Raw genomic sequence first — 17,224 nt, 5'->3', positions numbered from 1 at the left:
AACTAGGTCAACTTACCGGCATGAGACGTTTCTTTTTGCACGAGTCTTCACACCCTTTAATATACTGCACTCTTCTGTAATATAGTTCCACAGTATGCGGTGACACAAAATCACTAAGTACTGTAGCCATAAGAATAACAGAAGCATTCAAGAAGCTACAAAGCTTGTTGTCATAGGTTCAGATATATATATCATTCATAATTTTGTGATAATCTAAAGAAAATGGTGTATGGTAAGTATAATTTATTTAAATTTGATTGTTTTATAAGTATGGGAATTGTTAAAAATAATGTTCAGCTTTCTCATTCTTTTCATCCTTTTCTGTCCTATCTATCAGTTTTAGATTTATTCAATTTCTTATGGGCTATTCTCGGTTTATTCTGGACGAAACAGTGGAGTGAACAGTGTAATCTCATCAGTCCTCGTACTCACACTTTTATAGTAGGTGAGTATGTATGAAAACAAATCACGTTATTATAGAATCCACCATTACAGACAGGACTCTACGGTTACATGTTCCGACGTCTCTATGTTCCGACGTCTCTATGTTCCGACAATTTTTTTTTACTCATAATTTTTTTTTGACCAACATTTCTTCGGACCCAATTTTTGAGACCAACATTTTTGGGGACCTAAAAATTAAGTACCCCAAAAAATAATTTGGTCCGAAAATATGGGGGTCCAAAAAATTGAGTCCCCCCAAAATATTGGGTCCGAAAAATTATGGGTCCAAAATAATTGGGGTCACAAACTAGTTTTCTTGATTTTTGGATAAAAAAAAAATTGCTCCGAATTTGTTCTTTTTGTCGGAACATAGAGACGTCGGAACATAGAGACGTCGGAACATAGAGACGTCGGAACATAGGGATGTCACTGATTCTACATCAATTTGGAAAAATATATATTAGTGGGCCGACTAACAATTTTAATTATGGCTGGTATAAGCACCGTTAAAGAATCTTCCTCTTTACAGTACTGTAAAATTCTTACATTTTGTTCCAAGAACAGTGAAAGTACTTTGTTGGAAATGATGGCAGAGGTAGCCCTTTTTGACTATTTGACCTGTTGGTGAGCATGCTTGTGCTTTAATGACAGCAACTATAGATTAGGGTTGTACATGTATGATCTGTGAGAGCTATATAACACTGTAAGCCTTGGTAATTTATGATAAGGCTTTAATAGAACTTGTGAGAACTTGTGAATTGGTGACCTGCCAGAAATTAATGGTTGTTCAGAATTGTTTGATGTTATGATTAGTTTGTAGCCACAGGCATATAAGAGTATTTGAAAAGATTGACTCTGAAAGGTAAGACTTGAGATTTGCCATACACCAACAGGAAAACTTACATACAGCTAGAATAGCCCAAGGATGTGTTTGCAATGTGTAACATGTTATTTTTCATGAGGAAATAAAATGATTGGCTCATCAAAATTTGCAAATTTACTTGTATACATCAGCCTGTAGCTTCAATTCACCCCTGGAATAGAAATGTGTATTTCTGACTATATATCCATCTTTATAGTTGGAGAATATAACTGCCCACCCATCACCCCCCCCCCCCCCCAACCCCCAAACAAACACACACAAAAATTAAGAAATGAAAAACAAAATTGAAGGTAAAATAGAAATAACTTGCACCTTGACAATATGTTTGAAATTTTCAATATTAGTTGTGATATATTAATATATTAATTAGCAAATTCAAAGTTTTTGTATTTTCGTACAGTGTAAGGCTACAGTTTTACTATATAATATTTGTACAGTGTGATGCTACAGACTTACTAGTTGTACAGTGTGATGCTACAGACTTACTATAGTATTTGTACAGTGTGATGCAGTTTACTGTATAGTAATTGTACAGTGTGATGCTACAGACTTACTATATAGTATTTGTACAGTGTGATGCTACAGCTTACTATATAGTATTTGTACAGTGTGATGCTACAGACTTAATTACTATATTTGTACAGTGTGATGCTACAACTTATATAGTATTTGTACAGTGTGATGCTACAGACTTACTATATAGTATTTGTACAGTGTGATGCTACAGGCTTACTATGTAGTATTTGTACAGTGTGATGCTACAGACTTAAGTACTATATTTGTACAGTGTGATGCTACAGCTTACTATATAGTATTTGTACAGTGTGATGCTACAGACATATAGTATTGTACAGTGTGATGCTACAGACATAGTACTTGTACAGTGTGATGCTACAGACTTAATTACTATATACTGTATAGTATTTGTACAGTGTGATGCTACAGACTAACTGTATAGTACTTGTACAGTGTACTTGTCTCATACTGTTACGTTAGAAGGTACATCGCACTTTCAGCGGATGCGAGTATATCAATGTTGTTTAATACATCAGGGCCGGCCTTTCTTTGTAACATTCCATGGCATCAGCTTCTATTAAGACTCTAACATGGTTAAGTGTCCACTTGCCTTTACTTTGACCCCCTACTGAAGTAAGCTGTATAACAATACTCCAGCTAACCAACATTTAAAGGAACTTACACAATAATACCAAATAATATGAATCAAAGAAAAAACTTGGTAGTATTAACTAATGCTTTTATGAGTAAGCATAATAAAGTACCGTAATTTCTTATATATGTTAGCTAAAGTGTGAGCAACTTACTGCTGAAACAATATTTATAGCTCAATATTATAAAACATTCATGAGTGTCAACAATGACAGGTAGAAATCGAATACTTTAAAGGTTGAAGAAACAGTGTGGGTGGTCATATACAGATGTTGTTTCTGATTTGGTGCTGGCCATGCAGTCCATGACAATATGATCATACTTAATATGTTTGGAGTCAATTCTTAAATCCATCCATGCATGGTCTGTCTCTACTCACCCTTCCCAAGCACACCTCACTTTTAAACCTCTTCCATACCTACCATTCTGTGAACCTTTCACCCTCTCTATAGCCTTTATCCTTATAGCTACAAAGCTTTACCTATTCCTCAAATGGAATATGGAGTCAACAATCAGTGTACAAATGATAACAAAAGAAGAGCATTATCAAAGAGTAAATTGCATTTTGAAGTATTCTGTTTGTCATAGTGAGTTCTTTAAATAAGTTATATACATAAAGCAAACACAACACAAACCTTGGACTAAGGTGCATATAACTTTTATTTATGTTTGTGCTAGATATTAAAGTCTGATTATGCATTGTTCAATTAAGCACATGGCCCATCTCACACCCATCATCCTGACAGCACACAGCATTGATCAATTCATTTAGATCAGTGTTGGCTTTTATCTACGGCTCTGCTTACATGTTTTAGTGCATCATCAAGCAAGGATGTGCCCAGGATTTCCTGAGTATACTGATCGCCGTCCTGGGGGAGGGGTCTAAGGGGAGGGGGGTGTTTCGATTTTTGAAAGTGCTCAGATGCCAAATGCTGGCACTTGTGTAGCTTTTTAAGCACATACACAAGTACTAGTTTTGCCAACAATTTACATATTTTACTGATTGAGAGCCATAAGTAATGTTTCTCGCATGCGTAACTGATGCATTATTAGTCTGTATAATTTTGGCATAGGCTAGGCCCAATTTATGTTGAATATATTGTTAGGAATGTCAGGATTTTAGATGAAAATAGTGCTGGGAGGGATTCACGATTTTTAAGACAGTGCTGGGCGGTAATTTTTATTGCTGGGCGGGGCTGCTCAGTGCCACCAAGTGCTGAACAAGGTTTGCAAACTAGAGGCAAATTAAGATTGAAGACCAAAACATGGGGTGGATGACGTTCGTTTACAAAAAGGTTTTGTCAGTAAGAACTAAGAATATGAAAAATACATCTCAATAGAGCCGGGTTTCCCTAACCTTATCCCCCCACGAACCCCCTGTGGATTTCAGAGTTGTCCACCGAACCCCCTGTGGATGTCAGAGTTGTCCACGAACCCCCAACTTTTCGAGACACGATCTGAGTCATATAATACGCGTAACAGTGCTTCGTAAAAGATCAAGTTCATAGTGTAATAATGTAATGAAAAATTCACGGTACGGTACTACTATGGCAACATGTTTATGGAACGCGAAAAGAGTTTGTAGATAGGTACGACTTTTGTACATACCAAAATATATGATATGTCAGATTTTAGTTCAACAAAAAGAACTATGGTTTTGGTCTCACAAACCCCCTGAGATGGACTCACGCACCCCCTGGGGGTTCATGCACCCCAGTTAGGGAACCCCTGCAATAGAGTAAATTAACACAATAGAGTCAATTAACACACTGTACAGTATATGTGAAACGTGGAATGATTGAAGGTTGTATAACATGACGATAACTGTATCATTGTTTAAATACTGTGTTGACAACAGACCATGTACATGTGTCAATTGGAAATATTTCATGTTTTAAGCACACTTGTTTTATGTACAAACTATATACAGTATAGTGCTGATTGATCTATGTACACAGTATGCTGCTATACAGTGATACCACAACTCCCTATTGAACTGGTAGTATCATCTAAGATCTACATTTCAAAAGAAATAGTAAAACATAATAAAATATAAAACATGTACATGTAGTATGGGAGATATGATCCCTTTAAATTAGAAATCTAATTAGGGCACACTCTGAACTGAACAGAGACCTTGCCATTGTTTATTAAATGTGGTTTAATAATAGTCTTACAATACAGTAACCTGATTCCAGACTACTTTTAATATGAAGAACATACCCTGTTGGTGATGAGCAGAAAATTTCGTTTTAACCAGGTACATCAGCATGGAGACATAAACAGATCATTTTATTCTGACAATTGATATCCAGGTGCATGAGGAGTGATGTTATTAATACTTTTAGTCTGTGTAGATGTTAAATAGTAGATGGCATTGAATCGACACGGTTATATTATTAATGTAAGATGTGGTACTACAAAACAGCAGGAGGTACTGTACATGCATGAACTATGAGATACAATACATGGAAAGGGAAGGGGAGGGGTGGGGAAGGGGGAGAGATGAGGGAGACATGTAAGAGGAGGGGAAGTGGGGGAGTGAGGCATCACTTAAAGAGGGTGTACGTACAAAGGAAGGGATTTGTAAGAAGCGTTGTTTAGATAACTTAAGTATTTTTCCACAAAGTGGAAAGCTTCCATGGAGAGGAGGGGGAGGGGATGGGACAAGGGAGGGAGACTTGTACAGTATTAGAGGAGGGGAAGTGAGGTGACACTTAAAGTTATAAAGGGTATACGTACAAAGGAAGGTAATTTGGGATTTGTAAGAGGCCTTTTTTTGCAAATCTTAAGTATTTTTCCACAGAGTGAATAGCTTCCATGAAGAGTGGGGGGGGGGGGTGGGATATGATTTGTGTCAGAATGACAAGGGATATGAAATTATTCAATGATATAATGTGGATAACAAAATCACATTTATTTGTTCTGCATATAGTAATAACAAAAAATTAGAAGACAATATAAGTGTATGTACATTAACTTTGTGATTGTATACAGTGACATGTGCATGTACTGTAGATTCAATTCACCAATGCATATATATATATATATAGCAGTCTGTTGGTCGTGCTAGATAAACTTCAAATATTTCTATAACAAATTGTCTGGAATACTACTTTTAACATTATTAATTAGTAGTGCTTTGAAAGCTGTAATAATTCATGGGGGGGGGGGGGTTTCACACGGATGAATTTCATGATTATGATCAAGTAGTTTCAGCTGGACGAGACACAATTTAAACCACATTTGTTCACCGAAACATTCCTCTCACCTTCATATAGCTCCAAATCTAAAGAAAGATAAACCATTTGCAAGTACAGTTAATGTCATAATCATGTTTTAGATTCTTTTTTAATATAAAAACCATATGAACATTTGCGATAATTTCTGTGATCTCGCACTTCTTCAGAACAAGTAAAGTAGTAACGTACAAACATTATTCCCCCCAGCAACTCTTCTAAGTACTATGGATTGGTAAATTACATTTAAAATATGGTGTTTCCTAGTTAATAATTCTGTTAGTGATCCCCTTCTAAGCTTCAATATTTGTAACCATTGGTTTCAGCCTCAGTTTCCCATTCCCTACCCTCCCAACTCGATCCAGTACTAGCTGTAAATTAATTGCTGTAAGTTCACATACTGTACCTATTATAACTTAGTCACATGGTGCACTGTGTATATGTAGTTCTGTATCATACAGATCTGTCACTGAATGTGAAGACTTTACGATCATCATTTACGATCATCATGATCATCGCACTGTCTTTATATCAGACCAAGAAGAAGAAGAAGAAGAAGAAGAAGAAAAAAATATTAGCTTGATGAGAGGCCGAGATATCACCACAAATATATAAAAAAAAAAACCGTCCTGTCAAATTGTTGGCACATGACTGCAAATTAGACAGCATACCTGGGATATCTGAGACCCCAGTCACCTGGCAAATGGGGTCATTGGGTCACGGAGCATGCTGAGAAAGTGTAAAGATGGATTGATGAGACGGTGCAAGCCGATAGGAAGAACGAGGTTTAATCGTTTAATGAAATCATGGAGATGTTTTTTTGGCCGTTGATAGGGGCTCTGGAGGAGTCAATAAGTAATGCATTTATTATGAGTTATAATAATTTGTACCCTGTGTGGTTTACACACGGTGTATAGTAGTAGTTGGACGTTTGTTGGCACTGTAGAATGATGTTGACTGGTTTACTACAGTGTATATGTACAGATTAGTGTAAGTGGAAGAAGAGGGTGATGCTAAAATGATGACGAGGCCTATCAAGTTAAGGTCAGGCCGCAGAGTGTTTTATCAGAGAGGTTGCATGGCGGATGAGGCTCATGCAGCTGATAAGTGTATGTACATGTACATGTATGTGGTGTGAAGACAGTGATCTAGTGATGCATAAAACAATAAAAAAAACAGAAGTTATTGGAGGAGTCATACATAGATGTATTAAAACTTGTAAACTTGTTTGCACATTCATTTGAAGAAAGCGATATGTGGAGTGTGGTATAGTTTGCATGCATGTAATTCTAAAGTTTGCCTAAATTAAGTGTTAAAAACCATGATAATTTGGATAGAGAAGGGATGGGATTGGGGCGGAGGGGATTAGTTGTCATGGTGTGTTTGATTTAGTTTTTGACAACAATATACCATTTAAGATAAGAATTGTGCAATTGACCAAACATAATGCCTTTGAATTTCCATCTGGTGATATGTGGTATATTGAATTTTGTATCAACTTATGACCTAGATGTCAATTAGCAGGTGATTCATAAGTTCATTTGATCTTGAAAATTTGGCTTGACTTTAACAAGATCACATAAATAGGTTTTCACATATTTTCCACTATTTCTTCATTGCTGAAAATGAAGCTACAGTACTGTAGTCACACCCCATATCCTCCCTCCTAGCTCTGTGTACCAGTTACCATGGTGTACCAGTGTTTGTATATATAGTTCTACGACTCTTACCCCATATCTCTGTGTACCATTCACTCCTGTATATAGTCACACCCCATCCGATACCATCTCTCCAAGTGTACCAGTTACTCCTGTGTATAGTCACACTCCATACCCTCACTCCTACAGTAGCTCTGTGTACCAGTTAATTATAATTTAATTATCAGTATACAGTCATAGTACTTCAATATATTATTATTCAACTCATTTTATATTCTTTTGTGCAGACATTGAAGTGTTACCAATGTTTATTGAATCAATCCCAGCATAATTACCATATCTAATAGCCTACAATAGCTGACACAAAATATTGTCCTTCCTATATTGATTAGATTTTCATATATTTAATGTATCTTGATAAACTATTTAAGCCAGTAGTATATAACCAAAGACATGCATTGATTTGAATATACTGTACTTCATAGTGTGTAGCCACTGTGTACAATAAATATGTTGAGGGTATGTAGCTTGCAATGTTGCTGTCTAAACCTGCATGGCTGTCATATTAAAGATAATTGCATTGCTTTTCAAGGAAACAATATTAAATGCATTGTTCACAACTGATTTATATGTTATTAATTTGTAGAAATTAATTCTATTAATTAGGTAATGATTGATTGTTTGAAGTTATCAAAACTGAATTAGGGTCAATTTAATTCATGTTGTCTTGTTCTATTTTTCCTTACCAATTATTGTATGTGACACTACGTTTGTAGACTTTAAAGTATATTTATATACACAATATTATATTGGCATTAATGCATTTCACTAGTGCTGATCAAGCTCTCTAAATGTTGCATAAATGGGGGCGGGGGGGGGGGGGGAAGGGGAATTCTGTAAATGTTCTGAATGTACATAAGTAATAGAGCAGTAGCTATACAATACATTGCAAAGTCTCAGCAATTGTTGAAAATTGAAAGTGAAACTTGTCTATATTTTAATTCTTTTGAGATCTAACATCAAAAGGTTTCTAGACAAATAAAGTATCTAATAATCACCAGTTAAACATGTTTGTTATATAGTTAAGAATCATCGAACCCATGAATACTCATTTTCAATAATGAGAAAATTAACATTCATTAAATTTCTGTTATTAACTTTGAAATGCAATGTAAATTGAGCCAATTAGAATTGATTCTAGTCACTACTTACTGTACTGTATGTATAATACAATGTGAAGTAGTCTTGACTCTCTGTTAAAATACTTTTGATCTTTCCCTCTCAAAGAGTATATATATGGCATATTCCTATCTCATCTCCTTGAATATGGAATATTAATACAAGGTAAACATCTTTGCCATCGACAATATTTCCTCCAATCTTACGTCATTCATCGTAATGTGTCAGAAAACATAACAAGCAAGTAGTCCTCACTCTGTCAATTGACAATGGAACATAATGAGAATAATTTACCTTAGAATCTCATCGCTAAATTCTATCCAAAATGGTCGAATTGCTATACAATTTCAAAGACATATTTTTTACATCGCAACTGTAGTATTTTTTGTTAAATGACAAATTTCCAAGTCTTGAAAACTAGCTGCTACACAAAATTAATCCCTGCATATTCACAAAGTTTGAGAAAATTTTGGTCTAACTAACCCTTATCTTCCCTCTTCAGCTCCCAAAACGGGTTCTGCCATTCTTGTTTCTATGCAAATAAAAGCTAACCCCTTCCCCCACAAATTATCAGGTTCACTCCTTTCACATATATGTAGGCACACAGTGTATGTGCAATAACTAACAATTCTATTCACCACTGTATTGTTCACTTAGTTTTACTATTTCTCATTCTAATTTTGCTGATGATAGGCTCACAAGTTATATTGTGCTGTACTATACTTTGTATTCAAGCACTTTATTTATAAACTGTGTTGTTTATAGTCCAATACTGTTGTAGTGTAGTCTTCAGTGAACTATCATGCACACATATATCCATATTAGTACATCTAAGCTAGTGTACCAAACTCATCACAATGATTTTAATTACAAAGGACAAAGGAAAAATGTATGAATCAATGTTGTTACAGCTTGGTCAATTTCCAGCCTGTCTGTTACCACTATGCCTTAGAAGCTATATTGCCTGTTGTAATTTGCTTCTGAGTCTGGTAGCTAGTGTACATGGTCTGCACAGTAGTAATTGGCTCGTCAGTTGTTCGCAAATATTTGTAACACTGAGGTCATTGCTGTCAGCTGTTCTATAACTGTCTGTAAACAACCATTGTCAATTTGTTGAGGTTGATGATGACTTGACCAGGAGGAATATCAGTTTTTGAAATTTTGAAAGATTCTGTCCATCTGGTTATTAAGAGATTTTGATGTAATATGCTTGGATCCAAAATATTGTTATTTGTTTTCAAAGCTAGCAGACTGAATCCTTATGTATCTAAATTATAATGAAAACCTTGGAAAAGAATATTGCATATTTTCCTTTCCTTGTTCCATTGATGGGTTATTGCTGTATGTTTAAATTAATTTACACAAGTCACTTTATAATTTATTATGGGTCTAGATCAGGGTTGTCCAACCTACGGCCCGCGGGCCACAGTCCGGCCCGCTGCAGGGTTGCGTCCGGCCCGCTGCAGGGTTGCGTCCGGCCCGCCAGAGATGCTCTACGGTGCGAAATTTTAGTAAGCAGATTTATTGATAACAATTTGAAGCTATATAATCAATCATTCAAACTTTCTGGGTCCATAAAACTGCATACAGGTCAGTCTCACCGGAGAGTGGGGGGGGGGGCTGAACTTTATTCATCTGTTTTATTAGGAAGGAAAATAAATTCAAGCGGCCCCCTCCTTCATCAAAATCATTCCATGTGGCCCGCCTCTGCCAAAGGTTGGACAACCCTGGTCTAGATGCAACATACCTACATACATGTGTGTCATTTATTTCTTACACATTTTACATGTAACAATAACGCAAGGGGATCGCATCTTAAAACTTCTTAGTGGAGGGCTGTTTGTATCGTTGGTGTACTCACAAAGTGACTGTCATGTAAAAGGGATTCACATTGTTAAAATACTGGATGAATGTGGTAATGTAGTCATTCATTTATAAGAAGTTATCCAGGGAAACAGTATAGATACAATTTAAACTGAATTGTTGGGAAGAAATTCCAAGATGATTCTATAAAAATCTTATAAAACTTGTGTACCATAACATGTATAATAGTATTGTTTTGTATTACAGACATAGCTATATGATCTGGCAATAACACTTTTAAACAGCAATTAAGTGACATCATAGTGTAGCAGCTTTAAGACAAATTAGTTGGAAACTTGTGATGGACTATATTTGGTGACTTTTCCCAAAAGTCAAAATAGGATTAAAACATTCCTTTAAATTTTCCTAAGGTAAGGAAGCATACTGTAATTCATGGATGCTTGGTGCAATTTGCTCTGGCCATCAGATAACTGTCTCCATAGCAACCATGTAGTGATTGACAGAGCTGTTATTTAGATCTTGGTAACCATGAATACACCCTTGAATTATGCTATGGTATATTCAGGTATAATCATTTATCACTATGATAAATGTCATATATATGTCCTTCCTACTCTGTATAAAATAAGAAAAGGCAAAACAAGGGGACAATTGAAAGAAAAGTAGACACATAAGCCAGATCATTCTAACTATGAGGACGGTATTGTGTCCTTGATCAATGTTATGTCGTACTGTACTGAACATTCCAAATGTAAATTAAATGACAGCATCATTACATACTAACTTTATTATGTTGTTTTGCTGTGGAATCTGAGTACATTATGAATGTATGAGTGTTAGGTGGGACTATACTTAAAATGAAAAAAGTTGTAAATAAATGTTTCTTTTCTTTAACACATACCTCCACAATTCTTTCTTGAATATTAATGAGTAATAGATGTGTCACGGTATTGTTAAGTTTTCGAATGGATTGAATTGTTGTAGTTTTTAAACTTTCTGTAATATTTGTAGGAATGTGTTGAGAGTTAATATAACTGTATGCATACAGCTACAATCAAACAATAAAAACACAATATTTGCATGCTCTGTATCTTGTGTATATAAGTACTGTACTGTAGATGTGATTTGGCTGTATGGTATCGCAGTACAAAGGAGCTGTTATAGTACACTACTGTACATGCACACTGTATGGTCAGGTGACATAAAGTTGTCCAGTATTACTGGTCATCATTCCTGGTTGCTCATTTATCTGATGTCTAGAATAAAATCAATTCCTGGTGACAGCTATATTGCTGGAACAGAACTGGGCAATCATGGCCATCTGTAGTGATATAGTTAATATTACTGTATATATATTGCACAGTGTTCTATTCATGGCTTTGTAATAGTGATCTTGTTTACAGGGCATGCACAAGTGTGGTTTATATTCTGAGCCCAGTATTTGAAGAACTTCAAGTTCTTTGACATGGTTTGACATTTAACTCCCTGGTTGAAATGAGTATACATATTATTTTAACTCCCTGGTTGAAATGAGTATACATATTATTTTAACTCTAGACTGTACTTATTCTAGCTAGCACATTCAAAATGGAGCGCTCGTCTTTTTCAAACAAAGAGGATATTTTGTATATGCGCATTTTTTAAAGGGTTATACTTACACATGTTTTGTTTGTTATTAATCTCATTAATCTTCTCTAGATAATTTAATTGCCTCAGCTTTGTAAGAATTGTTTTTAATGTGGGTCTTATTCCTCCCCGCCTCCCTACCCCTTGGGATGATAAGACTTACCACTAAAGGCAAACACACTTACTGTACCTCACTCAAGTAAATTCTGTTCTCTTGTTTATTTTCAGGTTACTGTATATTCTGTTTAGTTATGTTAGTTTTACTCCTCGTCCTGGCCTGGTGCACATATGACGGTGTCGGGAGGAACTTTGTCAAACAGAGGAAATGTGAAGTACAGAGAGATTTACGGAGAACGGCAAGCAGGGTGGAGAGGAACAATAGACAAGCTCTGTAAGATCTTCATTTCACGACTTCTCTTTGATCATAAAATCCATGTTGTACTATATACTAAAATTCATGTGATGGTATTAACTCACAAGAATGGTATGGAGTGCCGGCAGGCCCTGCATGGTGCATGGAATAAGGAGTGCAGGGGTGGAGAGTGTGGGATAGGGAGTGCAGGGGTGGAGAGTGTGGAATAGGGAGTGCAGGGTGGAGAGTGTGGGATAGGGAGTGCAGGGGTTGAGAGTGTGGAATAGGGAGTGCAGGGGTGGAGACTGTGGAATGGGGAGTGCAGTGGATGGAGAGTGTGGGATAGGGAGTGCAGGGGGTGGAGCGTGTGGGATAGGGAGTGCAGGGGGTGGAGAGTGTGGGATAGGGATTGCAGGGGTGGAGAGTGTGTCATATGGAGTGCAGGGGTTGGAGAGTGTGGGAAAGGGAGTGCAGGGGGTGGAGTGAGTGGAATAGGGAGTGCAGGGGGTGGAGAGTCTGGAATGGGGAGTGCAGGGGTGGAGAGTGTGGAATAGGGAGTGTAGGGGGTGGAGAGTTTGGAATGGGGAGTGCAGGGGGTGGAGGGTGTTGGATAGGGAGTGGAGGGGGTGGAGGGTGTTGGACAACTTCTAAGAGACTCTTGAAAAGTAATGAAATTTATAACTGTTATCTATGTTTAAGAAAACCTTTTTTTTTACTAAACAATTAAAGTTAATGATACTGTAGATAGAGAACACTTTAAATAAATTTGCCAGTATTGTGTTTAATCTGCACAGTTACTTTTCAATTACATTCTTGTCTTTTCAAATTGATAAAGCTATAGTATGCTCTTGTTTTGCAAATCATTGCTCAGCTATATCAATGAAACTGTAATATATCCATTGGTCTCTGCATACCTTAATCCGTCCAAGGAACGTGCCGCTCTAAGCAACAGTTGAAGAAAAGGCCTTGGAAATTTAATTCTGTTTTCACTCTCTTCAATTTCAGAATAACTCAACGTCAATATCAACAGAAATGGCAAAGAAGATTAAGGAAATTGTATCATTTAACAGCGCCTGGGGACAACCAAGATGTAAGGGGAACTTTTCAATCAATAATTTCAACTAAAAATTATTTTTGATTGTAAAATTGTAAAGTGATATGTCGATGGGAGTCTGCATTCTGTAACTGGATGCTCAGAGTAATTCGGTTGGGATCCAAAAACAACTCTCTCATAATTCACATTGTTTCAATATATTTTGTTTTTGTTTTAACCCTGAACTATGTTTCTGCTTAAAGAATAAGGTGAACTAGAAGGATATTGACAGAAGCGGGCAGGGGGGGGGTGAGGGTGGGGGTGGGGTGGGGGAGATGGAAAAGAAAGAAAGAAATTGAAATGAATCATGGTGTGCTATGCAGATTGGGTTCACAGTGTATTACTGAGATATGTTGGTTCATTAGTGTATGGTTGGCATTTACTTTTATTGAATCAACACTTAGTTCATTTTATCTATGTAGAGATGTTTACTTCACCTGCTGCCTAGAGATTGTTTGTATATTGTTACCACTTTATTCTTTATCATATTTTATATTAACACAAAGGAAGCCCATTGCCAACAGCAGCAGATTAATATATTCATCTAGGCATGTTATGTTTTCTAAAGAAGAAGAGTCAGCCATCTGTGATTTTGTTTACTCTGCTGGCTGGAATCACTAATTGTTCATGAGTATGTGGAATAGAGCTACATTTAAGGACTGTACTTAACCAGTAACCACCAATGAGTGCAGTTGGTGTATTAGTCGTGTATTGGTCGTGTACCCAGGGTCAGGTTTGTGTGAAAAATTGGCAGATGAGGGTACTAAGAAAATATGGAGGATTTATCACATGTGATAGTTCTGCATTATGGTTATTATAGTTCTCTTTTGGTCATGGTGAGACATGGGGCGAGAGAATGGGACCCTGGTGGGGGCGAGAGAATGGGACCCTGGTGGAGGCGAGAGAATGGTACCCTGGTGGGGGCTAGAGAATGGTACCCTGGTGGGGGCGAGAGAATGGTACCCTGGTGGGGGCTAGAGAATGGTACCCTGGTGGGGGCGAGAGAATGGGACCCTGGTGAAGGTGAGAGAATGGGACCCTGGTGGGGGCGAGAGGATGGTACCCTGGTGGCAGCAAAATCATGAGAGGAACTTCATTCATCTATGTATGACAGTCACCAAAGCAGAGTCTGAAAGAAGGAATTGCCATATATGTGGCTCTCTTTACTAAATTACAAACCGTCTTTTATATTAAATGATATTGCATCTGTATCAGCTAGCTGCAGGCCTCATTCCTCTTCAGAGTCAATGCTTATCCAACAGTTTCTGAGTTACCAGAGATGTTTTTACTTTTCTCCCTCTCCTTGTTTAGAATGCCTTTACAGAGATAGCAGAAATCGTTTCCGATTTCTTCCGAGATATTGACATAGTTCCATCTGACATCCTAGCAGGGCTGATGCTACTCAGGGAGGATCAGAAGAAAAGGAGACGTGCAATCGAGGGTAACCCTGGCAACGATGTCATCACCTTTCTCTCTGGTGTACCTATAACCCCTGATACCAAATATTTAGATTTTACCAAAGAGGTAGGTTGAGACAAAAAAGAAGCGATTTTGAAGTGATAGATATCCTCTGTTGGTTGCGGTATGTGTTCAAGATGATTATCATTGCATGCTGCTTGAGGTTTATTAGTTTGAGCTCTAGCACATTTATAACAGTCACAACTTGTAATATCATAAAAAATCAAAGAAGTACAATACATGAATTAGACAGAGGAACACTAAAGTTTATATAATTCACTCTAGATAATGGTAAGAGAGTTACAAAGACAAATTATGGATATTACAAGGCTAGTACCATGCCTTTTCTCCCCCTGCCCCCCCCTCCCCCATAAGAAAATTGATGTGACAAAGCAAAGTATTGGTTTAGTACTTTGATTGCAAAAACTGATCTAATGTCAGCGTGGTTTTCTGATTGCTTTCAATTTCCATTTATGAAACTTATGAAACAGGTAATTTATGAAATGTTTTTCCTTTGATCATCACTAAGACATTTTTATTATTTGCATACCTGAGGATAAGGATAAGGGAGAGGGGTGTATGATAGGGATGTTAACAAGTTGGGGAGTGTGGCAAGTTGGGGAGTGTGGCAAGTTGGGGAGGGTGGCAAGTTGGGGAGGGTGGCAAGTTGGGGAAGGTGACAAGTTTGTGAGGGTTGGCAAATTGGGGAGTGTGGCAAGTTGGGGAGGGTGGCAAGTTGGGGAGGGTGGCAAGTTGGGAAGGTTGGCAAGTTGGGGAGGGTGGCAAGTTTGGGACGGTGGTAAGTTGGGGAGGGTGGCAAGTTGGGGAGGGTGGCAAGTTGGGGAGGGTGGCAAGTGGATTTTGAATGTAGTAAATATTTTGTTTCTTTTCTCGTTTCTTAATAGGATGACTGTTCCATTTTGTCCGAGCTGCATCACTACTGGAAATATGCAATTGCTTCATATGGGTGCTCAGGTTATGCAATGTTACATGGATCTTTCAAATGTTTGAAGCTATTGAGTTGCAGGTTATTACTTTATCTAATTAACTTTCATCTCATCTGCAAATTTCAGTAGATTTATTTAACCAGGTTACCATAGAACAATATCTCTTCATGAATCTACTTAATTTGTTGAAACATAACTTCTCCCCTCAGTTCTGTATGAAATAAAGTTTAAGAATTTTGTAGATAACCTGGTATATATTGAGATAGATTTCAATGCTCATTTGCATATATCAGTAGGAATTTGTTTTCATAAGTTTGTTTTTTTGTTGGTGGTAAAGCTATGTATCAGTTAAGTGCACCTGTTGTGTAATCTTGAATTTGTTAAGACTGAATATTGGAGTTCAGGTTATGGAAGATTGCAGTAATTTTATCCTTTTAGTTAATTTAATCAAGCAAAAGCAGGTGCTGTGTCACTTATCTATTCAATTGTTTTCATTTGGACAGATCTTCTTGTATTACCAGCCAGCAGCGTGGAGACCAGACAGGACGTGTGCAGGCCTGTTGTCAGTGCAATTACACAGCCCTACTAGAACTCTCTGGGCTAGACCCAAACGATATAGTCTTTGGTACCTTCCATTCAGCGGTCAGTAAATCAAAATTACAAGGCTGCTATCCCTCCAGTTTCAGCCGTGACTATGGGCTGGACACAGAAGGGCTGAATTTAGTAGGCAGGAGTAGCAGTGGATTGCATTGTGAACACTGCCCTCACGGTTATACCGCCCCCAATATATCCTCCCCAGATGGCTCACCCGCTTGTCTAGAATCGAGTGTTTCATTCCAGGAAGAAATGGACCAAAAATGTATGGAAGGGTCTGCGTACCCAGAACTAGTCCCGAGATTGCAAAGATGGTTGGAGAACTGCTTAGCGTGTGTGTGTGAATGCTATTGTGGCAAAGATGGAGCAGCTAGGGTTGTCACCCAGTTACACTCTGCGGTATGCTTTCACTGCATCATCACTTTTCATTTCTCTTTTGGTTTATTTTACTTTTCTTTTACTTCCGAAAAATACCTTTTTTTTTTTGGCAAAATTTATATATCTCATTTTCATTCTTTTTGCATGAATTTTTGTGAGCAAATGGCCTCCCTTCCCTCTCCCCAGCCCACTTCTGTAAAGGAATGATACACAAAAGAGAATCAGGTTTTATGCAAAATAGATATTTAGGGTTTCACGAACTAAAAATTCATTTAAAGAGGAATAGATAAATGTCACGATAAAGCTTATTTAATACACTTATTCAAAGCATAAACTAATAACTATGCCTTAATATGCAATTTTCAAATATCATGTAATGCTT

The 17,224-nt window shown here is 37.2% G+C and overlaps 1 protein-coding gene across 3 annotated transcripts in view; it reads left to right on the top strand.

Moving 5' to 3' along the window:
• LOC139958944 (diacylglycerol lipase-alpha-like) overlaps window positions 1-17,224 on the top strand; it is a 55,214-nt gene that overhangs the window by 18,065 nt on the left and 19,925 nt on the right. For 2 of the 3 annotated variants that reach the window (XM_071956438.1, XM_071956515.1), the window contains exons 3-8: window positions 338-445; window positions 12,249-12,411; window positions 13,378-13,462; window positions 14,777-14,989; window positions 15,829-15,950; window positions 16,374-16,863. In XM_071956438.1, coding sequence (XP_071812539.1) covers window positions 338-445; window positions 12,249-12,411; window positions 13,378-13,462; window positions 14,777-14,989; window positions 15,829-15,950; window positions 16,374-16,863 — 1,181 coding nt within the window. The remainder of the gene's footprint in view (window positions 1-337; window positions 446-12,248; window positions 12,412-13,377; window positions 13,463-14,776; window positions 14,990-15,828; window positions 15,951-16,373; window positions 16,864-17,224) is intronic. The other variant, XM_071956599.1, reaches the window with a different exon arrangement.

This window comes from Apostichopus japonicus, chromosome 1 (assembly GCF_037975245.1).
Source record: "Apostichopus japonicus isolate 1M-3 chromosome 1, ASM3797524v1, whole genome shotgun sequence".
Classification (NCBI taxonomy): domain Eukaryota; kingdom Metazoa; phylum Echinodermata; class Holothuroidea; order Aspidochirotida; family Stichopodidae; genus Apostichopus; species Apostichopus japonicus.
Note: the sequence above shows the minus strand (reverse complement) of the source record. Positions and strands in the feature narration are given on the sequence as shown.